Source organism: Brugia malayi (genome assembly GCF_000002995.4).
Source record: "Brugia malayi strain FR3 genome assembly, contig: Bm_v4_Chr2_contig_001, whole genome shotgun sequence".
In the NCBI taxonomy this organism is placed as follows: domain Eukaryota; kingdom Metazoa; phylum Nematoda; class Chromadorea; order Rhabditida; family Onchocercidae; genus Brugia; species Brugia malayi.
The window spans coordinates 10,091,989-10,113,405 of NW_025062476.1; the positions used below are offsets into that span (position 1 = coordinate 10,091,989).

General features: G+C 32.2%; 4 protein-coding genes across 5 annotated transcripts; 3 read left to right on the forward strand and 1 right to left on the reverse strand.

Moving 5' to 3' along the window:
* Positions 1-1,499: 1,499 nt before the first annotated feature.
* Bm9805 (Topors protein, putative) lies at positions 1,500-6,586 on the forward strand (the record flags this gene model as incomplete). The annotated part of the gene is made up of 15 exons (XM_001900771.2): positions 1,500-1,548; positions 1,722-1,821; positions 2,087-2,197; positions 2,574-2,723; positions 3,050-3,151; positions 3,407-3,602; positions 3,915-4,120; positions 4,316-4,391; positions 4,669-4,706; positions 4,856-4,937; positions 5,164-5,256; positions 5,451-5,498; positions 5,598-5,684; positions 5,879-6,098; positions 6,351-6,586. 15 exons carry the CDS (start codon positions 1,500-1,502, stop codon positions 6,584-6,586), a joined length of 1,794 nt encoding a protein of 597 aa, XP_001900806.2.
* A 3,708-nt stretch (positions 6,587-10,294) lies between these two features.
* On the forward strand, positions 10,295-11,593 carry Bma-lgg-1 (Uncharacterized protein; the record flags this gene model as incomplete). Of its 2 annotated transcripts, XM_001900770.1 has the most annotated exons (4): positions 10,295-10,384; positions 10,579-10,688; positions 11,085-11,172; positions 11,525-11,593. In XM_001900770.1, 4 exons carry the CDS (start codon positions 10,295-10,297, stop codon positions 11,591-11,593), a joined length of 357 nt encoding a protein of 118 aa, XP_001900805.1. The 2 variants fall into 2 exon arrangements, with proteins under 2 accessions (XP_001900805.1, XP_042935059.1); XM_043079125.1 differs by lacking the exons at positions 10,295-10,384; positions 10,579-10,688 and having other exon boundaries at positions 11,146-11,172.
* A 2,977-nt stretch (positions 11,594-14,570) lies between these two features.
* Bm9804 (thioredoxin, putative) lies at positions 14,571-14,957 on the forward strand (the record flags this gene model as incomplete). The annotated part of the gene is made up of 2 exons (XM_001900769.2): positions 14,571-14,645; positions 14,820-14,957. The coding sequence occupies 2 exons, from the start codon at positions 14,571-14,573 to the stop codon at positions 14,955-14,957; spliced, it is 213 nt and encodes a 70-aa protein (XP_001900804.2).
* Positions 14,958-17,359: 2,402 nt separating this feature from the next.
* On the reverse strand, positions 17,360-19,090 carry Bm2510 (thioredoxin, putative; the record flags this gene model as incomplete). Its single annotated transcript, XM_001900768.2, has 5 exons — positions 17,360-17,407; positions 17,693-17,792; positions 17,998-18,137; positions 18,767-18,841; positions 19,016-19,090. The coding sequence occupies 5 exons, from the start codon at positions 19,088-19,090 to the stop codon at positions 17,360-17,362; spliced, it is 438 nt and encodes a 145-aa protein (XP_001900803.1).
* Positions 19,091-21,417: the final 2,327 nt, after the last annotated feature.

Below are 21,417 nucleotides of genomic sequence, written 5' to 3' on the forward strand. Positions count from 1 at the left end.
TATTCTGATGAAAATATTCCGCCCAAACATTACTTTCCACTTGCCTGATAAACTATTCATTACCTTAATTTGCTTGAGATGTTTAGCTCAACCAGTACAAAATTATTTCGTTAAAAATCATTTCTTAAATTTTCTAATAACCCTTACACCTCACACATTCAACTCTAAATAATGAATGCGATGTTATCAATAAATGACCTTCTATAATTAGTAAATGAATGTACTTTTATTAGTAATGATCATTGTTGATTACTACTACAGCTGATTCTTTTTCTTTTTGCTTTGTTATGTAATAATGGGAAAAAGAAGTTTATCTGTGTCATTTTCCTCTCAATATTAATTCATTTCAATCCACATATCACCATCTCTCGAGAATGACCCTTCACCTATGAACTGTCATTCAACTCCTCACATCTCCTTCTACAACAGTGCATTCCTGTTGCTCTTCATTTCCATGGTTACATCAGCCCACAATTTACCGATGCAAGATCGGAAAATTTGTGGTCTCTGAGTTACTATGCTACTATTTCATATCTAATTTAATTTAATGCCTCAAATTAAATTCATCTGACATTCCCCACTTAAATACCAATAATACCACATTCTTCCATCCTACTAGTACACTTAGCAGACAAAAGCATCAAACCGGAAATTTAGTGTCACGTCTTCCTGCGGCCCGACATGTTGTGTACCTAAATGCATCCCAATGATTGAATATAACACTGAGTTACGTCGATACGTGCGTGATCTATCGAGGATAATTACTGGCATGAAACGTAATAACTAGGCTAGATTACTTCAAAGAAGTCATGTTGCAAAGTGGCCGAAAGGTTATTCAAATATTTCGACAGTGGTGAAGTATTCTGACAAAATTCAGTTTTTTCATTTCATGGTGTGACGTTACATTATCATTTTATAATGGCATGGCTCGCTGTACACGTCACTTGTTAACTTCAGATGGTCAGTAAGCAGTATGGCGTTGTCCCTTTTAGCCTTTTATAGTCACGGAAATGAGCATTGTAAGGTGTAAATTCTTTGTGAATATTGGGATGCAAAGAAATAAATTGTCTTAATTTGCCTAACAACATACGATGGTTTTGCTTGCATAATTTGAGAAAGTTGAATTTGCATGTATATAAACGATGGATTCTGATAATTAGTACGCATTGTTAGGTTAAGATTCAGCTCATGTTTGCCACTGTAAGCTTTTGCTTTTTAAGACATTAACTTCTGCGTTCATGTAGGTTATTGCTTAAATTAATCTAAACTTGTTGAATTGTAGGCCCTTTTCTCTCTAGTCTTGCTTTTTATCATTTAGGGTGAGCCTAAGATTAAATTTGAGGTTTGGGATTATACTTTCTCAGTCAGTTTTAGGTAAGTCCGATAAATTTTTTTGAATATATCGAATATACGTTTAATACAATGCCGTGTCGTGTCATTCATTCTTTCCTCTGTAGTTCCCAGTTATCGAAAGATATATTCTACAAGTCTTGGATATCATGGAAAAGTATCGTTCACGAAACAGCGATCCATCTGTTTCACAGCAAAGTTTGTTAATTTATTTAGTGATTTAATTGGGTTATAATTGTGCTAGTTTAATTTCATCGATAAGATTGCAAAACTTCAGAACATTTGCGAATCCTTTCTAATTTATCGTTCGGAAAAATATAGAGCTTGTTTGTTTCCATGAAATTGTCGTGACCAAGCAAACTTTGTTTTAGAAGGAACGAGTTCTAGTGGTGATAAATGCTCGATTTGTTTGGGGATTCCGATATTTGATGAAGCAAGTTTGGATGGTTGTTCACATAAGTATTGCTATCCGTAAGTCATTTTTGAAGCGTTTGTATCATTAATATTTGGTTTATCTATATTGTATGATTTATCTTCCTTGAACAGTTGCTTTTACTAAATGTCGTATGTTTTAGTTCATGTTAGCATGCTCAGCATTTCTAACTACAGTTTTTTGGATTGCACTGAACAGATTTTCTTTTTCTGTTACTATTTCGGTAAGAAAAGAAGAGCCTTTGATTATTGCTAGCAATTGTTTTTCTTGGCTTAAAGATTCAAAAGATTTATTTCTTTGCAGGTGCATAACTGAATGGATCAAGTTACGACCGATCTGTCCGATGTGTAAACGTCCAGTAGCAAAAGTTACCCATCAAGTGAAAGTTGACAGCGATGCTGAGACTACAGAAGAGTATGTTTCTCCTTATGGTTGAATTTCTTTATATTGCATGCTTAGATGCTGCTACCGGTCTTAGCTTATTAGAACCTTGAATTAAACGAATATTTTATTTTAATTATCCATCTATACACTCAACTTCTAATGTTTTATAATACATATAAGCAATTTACTACGGTCGATTAAAGAAGATATTGAGGTTACTCATCTACGGTTTGGTATTTGATGATAATCATATTTTTGAGATAACAATGCATGATTAAGGAGGAAAAGGTTTTTGTATAATGCTGATGAAACTGAGAAAAATGCACGACATTCTTCGTTCACGCTTGGCGTTCTTTTTTATTTCAAATTTTAATCTTTAGATTGGTTGATTTTCCGTTTTTTATAGAATATCAGTGGAGACAATTCAGCGGCAAGCGATAAGAGAAAGAATTGAAGCCGATTCTGTACGCCCACTTATAAGAGAACGTGCCGAATTAGTACGTCGTATACGTCATCTTCAGAGACTTGTTCGTTTGCACGATCATGTATTCAATGAGTAAGTTTTTTTTTTTTTTTTTTTTTTTTTTTGGAGAAATTCTCTAATTTACTTTTCAAGATAATATGCTAGGTATTTCATAAGTATTTTTGTGTGATCTTCATACTTTCCATGCTGAACATATGTAGCTTGAATTTCTTATGCATTTTAACTTAGACGTGAACTTTTTATCGCCAATCTGTCCGTATGCAGAGTAAGCAGTATGCAGTTTTAAACAACAGCCGTTGTATTCATTATCATCTTATCATCTAATTAACTTGAGTATTTGTTCTTCTTTGACCTAATCAGTGGATCTTATTGATAGAGTATATCCTAATATTACTCAGAAGGCAAAGATCAGAAATGTTGGAAAGTGATAGCCGTCGACATGAATATGTGGATCGGATTAATCGTTATCAGTTGCTTTTGGATAATTGGGAACGACCAAGGTTAGATATTTATGGGATATAACATAGGTCGTTTAAGCAGAGTGTGGTCACTGGTGGGCTTCCTGGTAATTGTAAATAAGTAATGAAAAGATTGCTTGAACTAATTGATTTAACTTTTTATCAAGAAATTTGTATAGTGTAATGTTGGATGAATAGAGTTCTTTTAGACCTGATAGTACTGATTTGCAATACACATTTCTACTTTTCATGTGTTTTTCTTTGTTGACGTATAAATTTCAATGTTGAATGATTCAGACGTGAAATAATATCCGATCCAACATTTCGAATCTTGGTTTATGAGCTTCGGCTACAGCGCGTTCCAGTAGTTAATACTATTAATACAGGGATTCGTCGCAATAGTGTTTCACCGCAGTATTTTCGAGATAATGAAATAAATGAGCGAACACGAATTTCTGAGTTTGTCCAACGTGAGCTTAATGCTATTGTGCCAGTAAGTATTTATCGCATATAAATAGTTCTGTTAATCGCATATAAATATTTCTATTATTGGTAGTGATTTGTTGTTGTAGACTATTCCGTTCTCATACATGGTAAATGAGGCTTCTTGAAGAGAAGCGTGAAAGAAGCAGTAACTTAGAAAGTTAATATAGAATGACTTCATTTGATAAAAGTTGGTTAACGTATGTTATCTAATATCATTAATAGATGAGAAAAGTATTTTTTGTGATTTATCATTTTAATGCATCCTAAAATTATAACTGCTAGTAATTGCTCGAAATCTATGTCATAGGCAAATTTTCAGGGTGCGAACAATTTGGAACGTGTTGTTGAACTTGTGTACAATTTAGCCAAGACTCATCAGATCATGTCACCGCAATTCACATCTTGTCTTCGAAAGGAATGCTTTGCTTTAATCAATTTTGTTGATCATTTTGTGGAATTGTTGTATGAATTTGCTGTCAGTGGTCAGGAGATATCTCTATTTGATCAAAATAGCGAATATATCAGGTATGTCATTTCATGATACCAAGTGTAGCGCTAATTTGCATGAAGTATAGTTTTATCTGCAATATTCATGTTTTTCTTTTTATAGAAACAAAATGGATCTTTAGTGGAAGTTGTCTCTGTTTTTGAATGCTTGTTTCATATAGCTAAAAACTTACTTTTTCTTACATAACGTTAGCAGTTTTAAATATTTTTTAGCAGAGTAGAATATAGGCGACGATTGACAAATATGAATTTGATGCTCGCTGGAGATAATATCGATGACGATATTCAGGTTAATTCTTTTCGAGATTTCTGATTTTTGAGTACTGTTAAAATCAACTTGAACACTATATCAATATACAATAAAAATTTTTGAGAAAATCGAAAAATTTGAGAAAATTGAAAAAATTCTGTAGTGGATGAAAGTATGGTCTGAGCAAGTAACAGCTTCTTAGGAGAATGGGTTGCAATGGTACGAATATAAGAGTGTTATATGTCGTTATATGTCATGTAACATATGCGATATAGAAAGACATTTTTTTGTAATAATATAGCAAGTGTTATTTCAGGTAGAGCTAGACAATCTATACCCACCTAACAGAAATCAGTAAGTTGCTATGGAGTCCATATTTTTTTACTGCATTGTGACCCAATAATATTTTAAAGTTATTAACGGAAAAAAAATGACAGTGTTTGTATATATTTCTTTATTCATTAAAATTTCTTCAAAATAATTTTAAAGTTGTCTCTTTCTAGGACTTCTGGACAGATACTGACACATCGTGTTGAAAGAATGTCGCCATCGCATTTGCATTTTGTATCTGCTTACACTGACGCGGTATTTATTGGTTTTAATTTTTCGGTTTCCGCATAATTTTCCAGTTAATATATGCATAAATATCGCTTTTACCTTAAAACACTTCGAAAGCAGAAGGAAGTTGAGTGCTAAGTCATATTTATTATTGGGTTTTTTCAAATTTCATAATTCATGATTGGAAAGTCTTCAAGAATTGTCTTTCTTCCCGAGACTGTCCACTTATCATATTTAACTTTGTACTTTACAGTTAATTAGTTTGCAACGCTTGCTTCTTATCCTTGAAACAACTGATGAGACACTTCCTCCAAATGACGAAACGACTCTGGGCGACACAATCGAAGTGAATTTTGTCAATTTTGATTTAGGATTGATGGAATGATTTTATTAACAATATAATTGAATTTGTTAGGATTTCATTTGTTTTCGTAAGTAAGTTATAAAAGTTAGCAAGATATGTAAGGAAGAAAAGCAGTGATTGCATTTATTGGTATCGATTTTTTGGATATGAATTATATTAATCGATTTATATCTTAGGCAATTATTCAAGCTTGCATGGAATATCGTCATCGAATGCGAAATAGAGTAAGTTAATGTGTTTATTTTATGCGCCATTTTTGCTTTCGTAATATATGTATGTTTGTCAGCATAGCTTTTTAAGACTAATCAATTCACTTTTTTCAGCGAGAAAATTCAAATCAGCGAAGAATGCGACAAAATAACGATCGCAATGGGGAAATTATTTTAAGTGATGGTGATGATGACGAACAGGTATTTTTTCTAATTTTTCAAGTCTTTCACTCTTTAATAAATGATAATTTATAAGCTAAAGATATATTTCAAGAAGGTACATTCAGAAAGAACATATTCGCTTATGATTAACAGGCAGTAGTGAAAAAAAAAAAAAAAAAAAAAAAAACTAAATTTGAATTATGTAGGTTAAGCTCGTTTATTGCAATTTTTAGGGTCTTTCAAGTATTACTAGCAGAGAAAATTCCACAGTCGTTTCTCATAATCGACGTCGATTTGAACGTTTACATCGACGTCGCAGAAGTCAGCGATTAATGGGTTTGCAAGCCCGTCATGGGTCATTACATTCTGGTTTCGATATTTTTCGCCATGGATACGTGAGTAGAATGTTACTAGGTATTGATCGAACTAGAGATGTTGTCAACTCTGTGAGAGGTATCATTTAGTGGTTTTTCAAGATAGGTTTCGAATTCTTCGATTACGTTGTAGGTTTGCAAAAATTGTGAAGGCAAATTACTTCATAATTAGGAATTCAATGATTTTTCTTTGAGTAGTTATCCCAAGTAATATTCGCCCATAAAACTCCTAATCTTCAATAATTTTTTGCTGTACGCTTGACAAGATTAAAAGACAAATTTTATTTTAAGGTTTAAGATCGTGTTCTTCATTATTTAATTTTCCTTACAGATATGTTGTCAGTGCATCCGAATATCTCATTCACAGAAGGTCCAGGTGAAGTGGTGGGAGTGAATGCATCATTGAATAGTGATGCAATTATCGATTTGGAGGGTCCATCTACTTTGGGTGATGACGATGTTATGGTCATAAGTGAGTCATTTGAAGTAGACCGCCATGGCAGAAATGTCAATAATGATGATATTCTTATTGATGATGATGCTCAAGAGCCAAGATGTCATAATTGATGGAAATGACACTCGAGATACTAATACTGGCATTATTCTGGATGGTGATATTTGATTCCAATATATTTTTGATTTCTATATTTGTAAATGCTTTAATATTGTAATGGCATAAACATTAGTCAATTCAGAATTGGTTTTCCAATTGTTACACTAGCCCTGAGAGGAATTTGAATATAAAATATAATTCAGACTAATTCTCAGGAACGAATTAACATTTAGCAGGACGTTAAATTAGTGGAAGCTGATTATATCTTTTCTTGTTTTCGCTGATTTCTTCCGTAACTATATTATCGACCTGAGGAGATTGTTTAGGAAATTTTCTTTCTGTGGTATCTTCGGTTCTTTTCTTTTTTACTTTCCAGTTATCATTTCGTAAATTTCATCCATATTCACAGCTGGTTTAAATATTGTATTTATTTCCTTTGTCTTTTTTGACATTTGATTTAATTTAACAGCTTATCGCAATATATTATAAAAAAATAGGTCTAGGACGTTTTTGTTTTTGTCTTTTTTTTTTACGGTGTTATCATTTTCTCGTAGTTTCATTATATCTAGCCGTAGCCCGTATTTGATCGCGAAGTATTAGGGAAGCCATGCTGGATTGACGTACTAATTAACTGTACTGAATCGGCTGTAATGAATTCGTGTATTTAATCGCTCAACCACAATGCAATATCAATAATTCTGTGGACCAAACATGTCAGTACTTTCAGTTTTAATTTTTAATCACGAATTGGTTTCTGTCTTTTAATTAAACAATCTCTTTCCTTTCTTTCTCTTGTTTCACGCTCGATTATGTGCTGGTGTAATGGGGGTGTCCTTTCCGTCTTGTTTTATGCGTGGAATTTCGTATAAAACTGCCTAATAGCTAGATTATTTTGTCATATACATTTCCTATTTGTGATTTTTTTTTTCTATATAGGTTTTATTTTCGTATTTGTAAGAGCAAATTTTCCGAAACTTGACTGTGTATATCGAGTTCAAAGCTAATTTTCTAATTATGGTTCTGTAATCAGTCCTGTTATAGTATTATTCTTATCTTTGAGTACTACAACGATTTTTGAGGTTTTTCATTTCACTGCATTTTTTAAAGAATATACTGGAGAGAAGTTGCAATAATTTGGAGCTGGCTGGTTTTTTTTTTTTAAATCAGGATCTTAAAATTCAGTTTTGGATGTTATGAGATAGAAAAGGTGACATTTAAAACTTTTGTTCAATGGATTGACAAAGCGTTGGGTGAGAAGTGGAAAGTACGAAAGATCAACTGGCTATCAAAACTAGTTACGTGATAATTTCAGGCAGTACTCCCTTGTATTTTTAAAACCATCAGTACTGAAATAGAAGGCTTTGTCTAATGCTCTCCTGACAGCATATTTAAAATAATGAACACTTTGTAATTGACTTACTGATTATTTATTGACAATAAAAACAAGTAGACAAACCTTAGTTTTCCTGCAGTGGGATTGTGGCAATGATAAAAATTGAAGTTAATTGTTGTAAGTGGGAGATTTTTCAAGAAGTTGTGTTCATATGTGGAAATTATAAATGCTGACATGCCTATAAGTGTTCACAGGATTTTCTACATTATTGGGAATGACAGAGTTAACATCTAACGGATTGGGAAGCAAAAGTGCTGATGTTTTGTTGACATTCGTGGCAAAACATTAAGTAGAATGAAGTAGGGTTAGGTAAATACATCAATTATAGCATTGCTTGTATTCTTTTAGCTTATTATTATATTGGACTTAATGCGAGCAAATGTGTTATTATCACAATTTGTCTTTTTTTTTCTTTTGAAGGAGCTCATGCTAGGATACAAATGTTTCGAAAAAAGTTTCTCTTTTTGCAGGTAGAGCCTGAATGAGACTAATATATATTCTTTCATATGAATTTATGGTCATTTTAATTTTAACTAAGGCGATAAAGAACTATATTTTTGGGTTGTAGCTCATTTATTTTTGCTACTTCTGTGCTTCAGAATTCATCGAACTCTCCAAAAGCGTTTTTTGCATTTCGCTTGTTGGAATGATTGAAGTAGTCAGTAGTTGAGAAAGAATCAAATCGATATGATATAAAGCTTCTTTATCGAAATAGCTCAAATTTTGAATCATTCGTTTATGGCTACTAATCAGATGTTATTATGAAGAATTCATTTCCATCCGCATTACAATTTCTCGCTTATCTTATTTATCTGCAGGGCACACTTTGACAAAATGATTCCCCAGGATTCGGCATTTCCTATAGAGATAGCATATCGCCAGGAAGTAACCGTAACTTTTTTTGGTTCGAGATTTGCTCTTCTAAAATAGAACTGACTTTTGAACTTCTTGGTCAAATCAGTAAGCTGCTGGTTGTCTTCTTTCGATGCTAGTGATCTAGTAAAACTTATGTGTGTAAACAACAGCTTATGTCACTAGATCTATTACAAACCATTTAATAACTGAGTTTTCTTTGGTTTACAAACTAATCAATCACTATAAAAGTAAGTGCAAATATTCCTTCTGCATATGCTTAAAGATGGAAATGCGTATCATCGATGATAGTGGTAGCGAAAGGATGGCAGGAAGTACGGCAGTAAGTAACTGAAGAACACATGTCGAGATTAGCGTGATTCGCGTGACGGGAGTGTAAGGTATCACGTAGTACAATGGATATATATAGCATAGCAGAAAGAAAAACTGACATTTCCAATCAATTCATTCTAATTTGAAAAAACACTGATAAGCATTTATAACAGATAAATCATTCATTTCACTATGGAATTTTTTGTTGAAACGTAATATATTCATAGTTCCAACATAATCTGTACGTGTATTCGAAATACAAAGAATTTTAACATAGCTCTAACAATACATATATCATCTTTACGCATATGCATATTGTCTGCCCACGTATACGTGATATATATATCTAACGTGTTCACATATGTACACGCATGTGTGTATGTATGTATGTGAGTACGCGTATAATGCATGTTTATATATAAAGATATGGAGGTGTCATTGTGTATGTCCTCCTTATGACACGAAGTGCGATGAGATGGCTTGTGTGTGGGGCAGGGAGCGACATGCACGGTTGTGCAGAATGGGACGGGAATAAATCGATCGGTGCGAGTTCTGCTGGATGTGGCTGTGTGGGTGACACACCATTCTCATTGCTAATCCCTGTGATGGTGCTTCAAGGGTTTCCAGAACTTTTTTGGAAAGTTTGAAGTTGTTATAGGTGATGATTTGGAGGAGGAACCACTTGGCATATATATTTCTGAATACTTCGATTCAGTGAAAATGTTCAGCTCTCTTTACATTGCATTGATCTGTTATGTCAATCACACAAATTATTTCAAAATTAAATATCCTAGCTTCATGTATTTTTACAATGTGCATATTGACATATTGATTTTTTGATCGTCAGTTATTGCTAAAACTGTTGTTCTGACATGCTGAACGTTTCTGTCCACCAGTATCACTATCATAAGGCGTTGTTTTGAATTTTATTATTAATAATTATGTTACACTCTTTCTATTCCACTATTTTCCCCTCATTCATGATGTCAGATCTGTTCAAAGTGTTTTTTCTGAAGAATGACCATGTGAAAAGTGTAGCTGGTCCTGATGACGTCTTCAGTGATATGCTATCCAATGTGAGAATAACCTTATAATTGTTTTTTTTTTTTTTTTAGTATATCCATCACTGAAGGAGAAATAAACGATGAAGTGGGTTTATAAAGAGGAAAATCCATTCGAGAAGCGACGAGCGGAAGGCGAAAAAATTAGACGCAAGTACCCTGATCGGATACCTGTAAGTTTGTCTCTTTTTTTGACTTGTCTTATGTTTTTAGCTGCGAACTCATATTTCTTACAGCTTTTCTCACCTACAATTACTTCTGGAATTGTTAGATTACAAGAATATGTCATTTTATCCCAGTTTTGCTAGTTTTCGAGTGGCAACGACACTCGTATTGATAGCTGACGGTATCAATCAAAACTTTGTAGGTTATTGTTGAGAAGGCACCGAAAGCAAGACTTCGCGATCTGGATAAGAAGAAATATTTGGTACCATCCGACTTAACAGTTGGACAGTTTTATTTCCTTATTAGAAAAAGGTTTATGATACTAGTGCGTTGTTTTTATATTTCGTAATGTCAGGGATTTGTTCGTAAGTATTGTTGAAATACTTAAAGCTTGTAGCTAATGGAACCACGAGGTTCTGCTGTAGTTTTTAATTGGGAAAATTCGGAAAATGGTTTTTCGACGTATTTAAATCGTTCAATTTTTATTTAAATAATTTTTGAGTTTTTGAGCAATCAAGAGACGAAGTTCGCATAAAACTTGTTCATACTTGTTTCACTTAACCATTTTTAAGTGTTCCATATTGATTTGTTGGGCAGTGATTTAACAAAAATAGTGTCATTGATAAACAGCTTGCAAAAAAATGTTTTAGTGTTTGATGAAAATAATCCGCTGATGGCTTTTTAATTAGAAAACTTTTTTTTTTTAAGGATACATTTACGTCCAGAGGATGCGCTTTTCTTTTTTGTGAATAACTCTATTCCACAAACAATGACAACAATGGGACAAATATATCAAGTAAGAACTGCATATTTTGGCACATCACTTTCTTCCTAATTGTTGTTATTTAGTTATATGAAAACTTTTCTGGGGCACGTTTCTATCTTTACGGTACCTTTTTTTTGGAAAAAAGGAAGCAAGAGAGAAGAGTGGAAGAGTAAAAGATAAAAAGAAAGAAAGTATCATCGGTCTGCAATGCTATTTTTGACGTGTTTATGGATTCGATTCTTCGAGCTGCTAGCTCTTCACGGCGGTGAAAAACTGTGCCATTATTATTTTCGATGAGATTTTATGACATATTGAAATGTGGATGGTCATTGCAGATTATATAATAATGACAGATCATTTTCAGAAAAGATTGTATTTACAGGAGAATCACGAAGAGGATCTTTTTCTGTACATTGCTTACAGCGATGAAAGCGTCTACGGTTCTTCATGAGTGAATTATGCGAGTAAAATTATCTGCTTTGCTTATTTTTTGACTAAATGTTTAATCTTCTCACCTTCAGTTTGCATCCATTTCATTTATCGATTTCAGTATTGTATTTTAATTAAATCATTAAAACAGTCAATAATACAAGTTTTTTTTTTTTTTTTACATGCTTTATTACTGATTGTTTATGACGATGATCTTATAATAAAGTGAGGGAACAAAAATTTTTGTTGGATTTGATTCTCATAAATTATAAATAAATACGCCTGACCAAATAACCTCAAAATTAAATACAGACCATTTCGGAACTATATGCTATTAATAAGTGCATTAGTTGTAATTTCGTGTAGGAATCTGCTTTATGAAACAGTAAACGACATGAATGCTTAACAGATATAAGAACATAGACGTATGCTTTGTGTTAAAGCGTCCGTAACGCTTAATTTTGTTCCACTGTCTGTTAAGCGTTTATGCATTATTTGATGTGTGAGAAAAAATCGGACTGTTGGTAGAAGGCTGTTTTATTGGTAGAGAATGTATTATTTCAAGAAGTCTTTAACCAAAGCAACAGATTCCTAATATTAGTTTTGGAAACTTCTTGAGCATTTTTAATTTTAAAGACTAAAGCTAATTTGTTTTTTCAATGCAATTAGTGGCATTGCGATATTGTAAGATAAATTTGTTCTTCGATATTCGATTTCATTATGTATATTATGTCATTGTACTACACTACATTACATCTCACGTTCCGTTTAATCCCACGCATTGTGTATAACAATCTGTAGATGTGAAATCCGTCAATAAAATGTTTCAAAAAGCTTAACTGTGTTTTTGTAATATTTGGAATGCATTATGGCACGTACCTCATAAAGAAAGGTTTTCTTTAAAAATGTAATTCCGACATGGGAACGATTTCTTATTGGGATTTTTTCGTCATAGAAATTGTTGCAAGTTTTTTTTTAAGTGTGTGGTAGATTCCGTGATTATTTATGCTTGTATTATAATGCTTTTCAGATTTTCACTGTAAATTTGTTTTGTTACATACTGATATCTTTCAATTTGCATTCGTTGTGGGCTTAAATTAGGAAGAAGCAGTGATATATTACTGAGGTGAATTATATTGCCATTTCATAATATTTGCGGATAGTAAGCAAATTGTAATCAGTGAGTATTCTCTGTTGCGAATTATGGTACTTTAAAATATGTTCGATGATCCCTTCGCAAAATTATGTGCAAATGTTTGACCTCACATATTTCTAACTCATGTTTATTATATTATACCTCAAAGCCTTTGTGTAGAAGAAAAATTCTTCATACATTAAATTACCTCCCTTGTTTTTTTGTATGCATTAACATGTAACATTATTAATGTATGATGACCTTAGCAATGAATTTATCATGATCACTCCCACTTTAACACTATATACGTATTATATAGTATGGATCAACTTATTCAAAGAAATTCCAATTATTCTTGCTTCTTTATAAAATTTATTATACGGTTGTTTCTGTTAATAAAGGAATTATTATATTCCTGTACTCCTTTCGCACTATCAACATTTACATCAAAAAGTTTTCCCCAAAAACTTCTTCAATGAGTAATTATTACCTGTCCATAGTTTTAGGTGTAGTTAGTTTTCTACATTCTCTCACTATCATATATTAATAATGGAATGCTAGATTGGCTGAAGTTAAGTGTTGACTGAATTTTTATCTATATTAATCCCAAGTCTTTCCCTTTTCGAAGCGAACATAACTATTGTGCATGTTAAAAAGTCTTTGAGATTCTTTGTGGTGATTTAACTTCTTTTTCATTTTATTATAGCTCTTATCTAGCAAATTTATCGTAAATATTTTGCTTGGGAAGGACAGAAATTTTAAGGACTGAAAGAATTTACATGGAATGGATGTGTTTTTTGGTCGTGAAAAAAAATTCTCCTAACTGCTCAAGCAATTTCATTTTTTTTGTGCTGAACTAAACTATTTCCAGTTTCTGTTGTGATTTTATCAATTTTACACTTTAAAATGTACTTTCATTACCGCAACCCAGTTCCAGTTACTCTGCCCTCCCCTCCTTCTGTTTTTCGCTTTTCGCTTTGTATTTATAAAGTTTCCAGGAAACAGCTCAAAGATATATTCCTGAATAAGTAGTTACCTTCCCTATCAGACGAAGTAGTACATTTCTGAACATCATCTTGACAGTAATATCTCTAGGACATTATCTCTTACGACGCTGCTTAATAAACCCATTTTCTAGCTGTTAATTTGTGTCGTAATGATATATTGAGTTTATGACTACCTTGTATGATGCAGCAGCAGTAGCACTTTCCACTTTTTGAGATCACTGGGTTATTCATATCATAGATTCTTGATTGTTGAAATGGCAAAATGATTAGTTAATTTGGTTAACAACATGATCAGCAATAACTGAACTGTTTGCTGTTCTGCTAGGAAAAGTCAGTGTTTGTTTTATTTCATTTTAAGCAGAATCTTCTTGTTTGAGATTACTTGTACTTCTGATATTCCTGCCAAATAAGTAGAATCGGTAAAGAATAATATATTGGCATGCTGAATCATTCATATGAACTTTTGCTCAGATGTTTTTAATTGACAACTGGTAAAGAGCGTAACACCGAAAGGGTAACTCGGGTCGAGATGTGATTTCTTCAACAAAGTCCAAAAATTAAAGTAGAATCGTCGTTTAAGAAATTTTTGTTGAGAATATTTCTTGGAAACTGAAATGCAAAACAAACGGGGATTTCGTCATCTTATTATCACTTGGCTATTTTGCCATAAAGTTCCCCTATATGATATTAACAGTTTGATCAAATAAGTTTGCACTGGAAATGGGTGTGACGTACGAAACGTAGGAAGAGTTTAGAAGTGAGAATTTCACCTGATTTTATCTATTTATGTCTTATATCCTCAGAAGCGGAAACAACAATTTTTGCTAGATCAGCAAACTCCTTTACAAAGCTCAGAAATGGCTGATTTACTTGCTAATATCAATTTGAAGAAAGCTGATGGTACAGTAAAGAAAGGAAGTGATGCACTGGCTGTAAGTCTTCCAATGCTTCATTTTAAAATAATTTCTCCGGAAATATGCAAATGAGGGAATAAGGTTTGTAAAAACAGAAAGTTAGTAACATCGAATTATTATTTTCTATCTGCAAGGGTTTCTTTCCTTTAAATAGCGCTGCACAGAGCTATTCTCAGAATATTATCATTTCAGAACAAAAAAGTTGTGGCATTATATTTCTCAGCACATTGGTGCCCACAGTGCCGACAATTTACACCGATCCTAAAAGTGATTTCTAAACTTCCGATTTTCAAAATTGCTACAAAATTGATAGCACTTCAGGGATCGTAAATTTCAGATTATTATAATTAAATTCAAGCATATTAAGAGGATTAAGTAAAGAAGAAAGAAATAAATCGAATCTATATTGTGATGAAAAAGGATGTTATTAGAAATTCAGTGATCAGTTGGGAAACTGAAGGCAGTCTGCATCTAATTTATCTTCCAGGATACAATCCTATAACCGAAATCTTCATACATTGGGAATAAAGGGAATATGTCGTGCCGGAATTGCCCGCATCTGTCAGAATTGAGAATAGAATTCCGTGTGTAGAAGTAGAACTAAAGTCAGGCAAGATTGAGCAAATATATGTTTTGTAGAAGGTAGAAAAACAAGATCCTTCTAGCTACCAACTATGCTTAATCTTCCAGAAAATTGAATCAAAAAGATCCCGAAATTCACACATACTTAGTTGGGTTATCTGGATTCTCTATCAAAATATACTGGCATAACTAAAGAATAGTAATCTTCATATGTTTCACAAAAAGAATTGTGAAACATTTGCATTTAAAATTTAGAAAATTTATCTGCCGAAGGTTTCTGCAGGTATTAAAGAAGATTCACTGCTCGACGAGGTTATTAGTAAACTAGTCTTGAGGATGAAATCAATCGAAAAATCAGTTAATGAACTTGATGAATAAGAGCAACGCTATCGCTCTGCGAACTGAAAATGCTATAAATTCTAAGGGATCATAATTGAAATTTCAACATGAATACCTTGTTTTTGATTTCATTTTTTTTTTTTAATTAGCTATTTTCATAATATCACTTCAAGCAACAATAACATATGAATATCTGATATTACATTCAAAGAATGAAATTGTGAAGAAATTTCAAGGCGAAATTTCACCATATTCTATATTCTGGAATCCACATATGAAGGAATACCTGCGATCAAATGCAACAGAGGTATTAAAAACTTTCTTAGATTATCACTATCTATTTTGATCAAATTATTTCAACAATATCGTATATTTATATAGAAATTTAGATAATCAAAGGTAAATAGATGGGGTAACTTTAGAGCAAGTCTCACCAAGCAAATGAATAATGTTTATGTAGGGGAGAGAAAAACTACCACAATACTCGATTATTAATCTACATCGACATTACTTTAATGATTTTGTAGATTATTTGCGAATATGAAGTGAAGATGAAGAAATAAATTGATGGGATAATTAAGTAAAACATTTAAATGAATCGAATTAAATGAACAGCTGGAATTTAGCTTGACAATACTAAAAAACTAAGACAAAAGATTTAAATCCTTTTATAGTGGACATTATCTTACAACAAGCACATGATAAACTATCTATCGGGTAATCTTTATTCTTTATCTAGTAAGAGAATTGGATTTTAACACTATATGTAGAAATGACTATTAGATTGGAAAATCTCTACAATATTTCCACATTGCAACCAGAATTGGTTCAGAATGAAGAAACAATTTGCAGTGCACACATTCCTTGTTAATAATCGTAAAGACAATACAGGTAAGTCCACTACAACTGGGAGATGAGTGTTGGATGAATGATTGTTTTCATGAGATACAATTTGTTTAATGAATATTTAATGAAGACAATTTTTAGCCTTATAGATTTAATCTTGTGGATTTCGATTATTATTATAAGCTGGTTTTTCTGATAGGTATGAGTTAGGACAATTAAACACAAAATTTATCATTGTTAAAAGAGTTTGTGATGGAAAGTTTATAGTAAAGGAAAATAAAAAATATGTAGCCAGCACTAGTATTGTTCTATGGAATGAAATAGAAGTAACAAAACATTTAGTATTTAGTGAACCATATTTATTATTCATGTTTTAGTCTGTCATTCAATATATATGACACGTCGAAAACAAAACTTTTCATTTTATTAATGTTCCCTTTACTTTCCTAAGGATAGAGATATTATACGCCCTGTTACTGTGAAACCCCTTACGTACTACATTTCCATAATTAGGATAACACTCTGCGATTAACCCTCTTTCGACCTGTTTAAAAATTCCTTTTTGTTTCCTTTGTCCAATCAACATTTTGATTGTCAACTTGATACTTGTGAGTGGTCGAATTAAGAATATCTCGAGATTCATGTTTCTTGAAAAAAATATATATGTATATATGCCGATTGATACATAAGGAATTGTATCTCTCCTAACAGTTTAATTTCAATCGTAAGAACTAAATCAATACTAGTAAAATGAAATCGGACAGTTTTTCTCTGCAATAAGCCAAATCAAAAAAGTGTTTTTTATCAGCACAGCAAATAAATAATTACACGAACGCTGAGCCAAAAATTTCCATTCTAATACCATAAAGATATGATAACGATATGATAAGAAAAATTCTTTTGAATATTCGAAATAATAGAAAGTGATAGTAGAAATACCAATAGATTATTTCGTTCAATCCGCACTACGCTGCTGCTAACCAGCTTGAAAGCGTTTGCGGTGGTGCTTTGCCCTGAAGTATTGCAGTGGAAAACACTTTTTTTTCTTGATATAGCCACTTTCTATTGATAATATTTCAAATTATGATGATTGTAAGTGGCTGCTCCCCTTGAATACCTTCTTCGTGAGTGTGAATCTTAGCAAAGATCAGTGCGCTCAATTATAAGATACAGAAATAAAGTTCTCAAAGAGTTAAGTTTGAGTGCTTATAGTTTTTCTATCATTTAGAAGCAAAATTTCGATGAAATTTTTCATAATCAAAATTCTGCATCTAATATCAAACAAAACAAAAACTTACCGAAACATCAGCTCGGCCATTTTTGGTAATAACGTTACCATCGGATTTAATCACAATAAGCATAGGAATTCCGGCAACTTCATACTTATTTTTTAGTTTTCTCAAAATAAAATAACAATAAAAGGAGTTCACTAAGAAAATTGCTTTTATATGAATTTCTGAACTGACAAGCTTACTCGACAAAAAAGCTCCCGAGGCAGATAAAAGTGTCATGTAGGCTATAGTTTGTCATTTTTTTTTTAAAGTAAGCAATTCTATTTTCAACCTTCTGTCACCAAGCATGGAAAAATCTTCCAAAAACAAACTCGATTTCACTGGAACCAAAAGGAACGTAATACCAATTGCCATGTGATTCTTTCACATAGTTATTCAAATCTTCCTCGGAATGGTCCAATGAGACAAATACTATTTCAAATTGGTCATCGTCTACTTCTTCATAAAATTCCTGAATATATCAACGTGGTAATTATTTTACACATAAAACTAATTTTGGAGATTGAGGTCAATTCCACAGAAAACCGGCTAACTTATTCTCGCACAGAATAATATCAATTTATAATATTGGTACAGAAATAATAGCCTTGTTGAATTTCACTGTCTTATTTCACGACGCTTTCTCAAACAAATGCTGCAAAATTATATCATTTTAATTCGGCTTCAAAAATGAACAAATCAGGTTTTATCTTAGCTATTTATTTAACTTCCGTAATTAACTGCCACTTCAAACATACTATGGAGAAAGTGCCTTCGAAATTGATGAGATGCTTCCTTGACATCACAGAAGCAAAATTGAGTATTTCTACACTTTAGGAATAAGCAGACTTTTAGAAATTTACTACTATATCATTCGTTTAAATGAGATAATTTAGTTTTTATTTATTTTTTTATTTAAATCGTTAGATAAATTTCTCAGTGATTTTCAAAATAAAACAGCTCTATGAGATGTTTCAGCGGTTCTAACTTAAAATAACAAAAAAGTTATGTTCGAACCTAATTATAATAATCTGAAATTTACGATCCCTGAAGTGCTATCAATTTTGTAGCAATTTTGAAAATCGGAAGTTTAGAAATCACTTTTAGGATTGGTGTAAATTGTCGGCACTGTGGGCACCAATGTGCTGAGAAATATAATGCCACAACTTTTTTGTTCTGAAATGATAATATTCTGAGAATAGCTCTGTGCAGCGCTATTTAAAGGAAAGAAACCCTTGCAGATAGAAAATAATAATTCGATGTTACTAACTTTCTGTTTTTACAAACCTTATTCCCTCATTTGCATATTTCCGGAGAAATTATTTTAAAATGAAGCATTGGAAGACTTACAGCCAGTGCATCACTTCCTTTCTTTACTGTACCATCAGCTTTCTTCAAATTGATATTAGCAAGTAAATCAGCCATTTCTGAGCTTTGTAAAGGAGTTTGCTGATCTAGCAAAAATTGTTGTTTCCGCTTCTGAGGATATAAGACATAAATAGATAAAATCAGGTGAAATTCTCACTTCTAAACTCTTCCTACGTTTCGTACGTCACACCCATTTCCAGTGCAAACTTATTTGATCAAACTGTTAATATCATATAGGGGAACTTTATGGCAAAATAGCCAAGTGATAATAAGATGACGAAATCCCCGTTTGTTTTGCATTTCAGTTTCCAAGAAATATTCTCAACAAAAATTTCTTAAACGACGATTCTACTTTAATTTTTGGACTTTGTTGAAGAAATCACATCTCGACCCGAGTTACCCTTTCGGTGTTACGCTCTTTACCAGTTGTCAATTAAAAACATCTGAGCAAAAGTTCATATGAATGATTCAGCATGCCAATATATTATTCTTTACCGATTCTACTTATTTGGCAGGAATATCAGAAGTACAAGTAATCTCAAACAAGAAGATTCTGCTTAAAATGAAATAAAACAAACACTGACTTTTCCTAGCAGAACAGCAAACAGTTCAGTTATTGCTGATCATGTTGTTAACCAAATTAACTAATCATTTTGCCATTTCAACAATCAAGAATCTATGATATGAATAACCCAGTGATCTCAAAAAGTGGAAAGTGCTACTGCTGCTGCATCATACAAGGTAGTCATAAACTCAATATATCATTACGACACAAATTAACAGCTAGAAAATGGGTTTATTAAGCAGCGTCGTAAGAGATAATGTCCTAGAGATATTACTGTCAAGATGATGTTCAGAAATGTACTACTTCGTCTGATAGGGAAGGTAACTACTTATTCAGGAATATATCTTTGAGCTGTTTCCTGGAAACTTTATAAATACAAAGCGAAAAGCGAAAAACAGAAGGAGGGGAGGGCAGAGTAACTGGAACTGGGTTGCGGTAATGAAAGTACATTTTAAAGTGTAAAATTGATAAAATCACAACAGAAACTGGAAATAGTTTAGTTCAGCACAAAAAAAATGAAATTGCTTGAGCAGTTAGGAGAATTTTTTTTCACGACCAAAAAACACATCCATTCCATGTAAATTCTTTCAGTCCTTAAAATTTCTGTCCTTCCCAAGCAAAATATTTACGATAAATTTGCTAGATAAGAGCTATAATAAAATGAAAAAGAAGTTAAATCACCATAAAAGAATCTCAAAGACTTTTTAACATGCACAATAGTTATGTTCGCTTCGAAAAGGGAAAGACTTGGGATTAATATAGATAAAAATTCAGTCAACACTTAACTTCAGCCAATCTAGCATTCCATTGTTAATATATGATAGTGAGAGAATGTAGAAAACTAACTACACCTAAAACTATGGACAGGTAATAATTACTCATTGAAGAAGTTTTTGGGGAAAACTTTTTGATGTAAATGTTGATAGTGCGAATGGAGTACAGGAATATAATAATTCCTTTATTAACAGAAACAACCGTATAATAAATTTTATAAAGAAGCAAGAATAATTGGAATTTCTTTGAATAAGTTGATCCATACTATATAATACGTATATAGTGTTAAAGTGGGAGTGATCATGATAAATTCATTGCTAAGGTCATCATACATTAATAATGTTACATGTTAATGCATACAAAAAAACAAGGGAGGTAATTTAATGTATGAAGAATTTTTCTTCTACACAAAGGCTTTGAGGTATAATATAATAAACATGAGTTAGAAATATGTGAGGTCAAACATTTGCACATAATTTTGCGAAGGGATCATCGAACATATTTTAAAGTACCATAATTCGCAACAGAGAATACTCACTGATTACAATTTGCTTACTATCCGCAAATATTATGAAATGGCAATATAATTCACCTCAGTAATATATCACTGCTTCTTCCTAATTTAAGCCCACAACGAATGCAAATTGAAAGATATCAGTATGTAACAAAACAAATTTACAGTGAAAATCTGAAAAGCATTATAATACAAGCATAAATAATCACGGAATCTACCACACACTTAAAAAATTTTTCTATGACGAAAAAATCCCAATAAGAAATCGTTCCCATGTCGGAATTACATTTTTAAAGAAAACCTTTCTTTATGAGGTACGTGCCATAATGCATTCCAAATATTACAAAAACACAGTTAAGCTTTTTGAAACATTTTATTGACGGATTTCACATCTACAGATTGTTATACACAATGCGTGGGATTAAACGGAACGTGAGATGTAATGTAGTGTAGTACAATGACATAATATACATAATGAAATCGAATATCGAAGAACAAATTTATCTTACAATATCGCAATGCCACTAATTG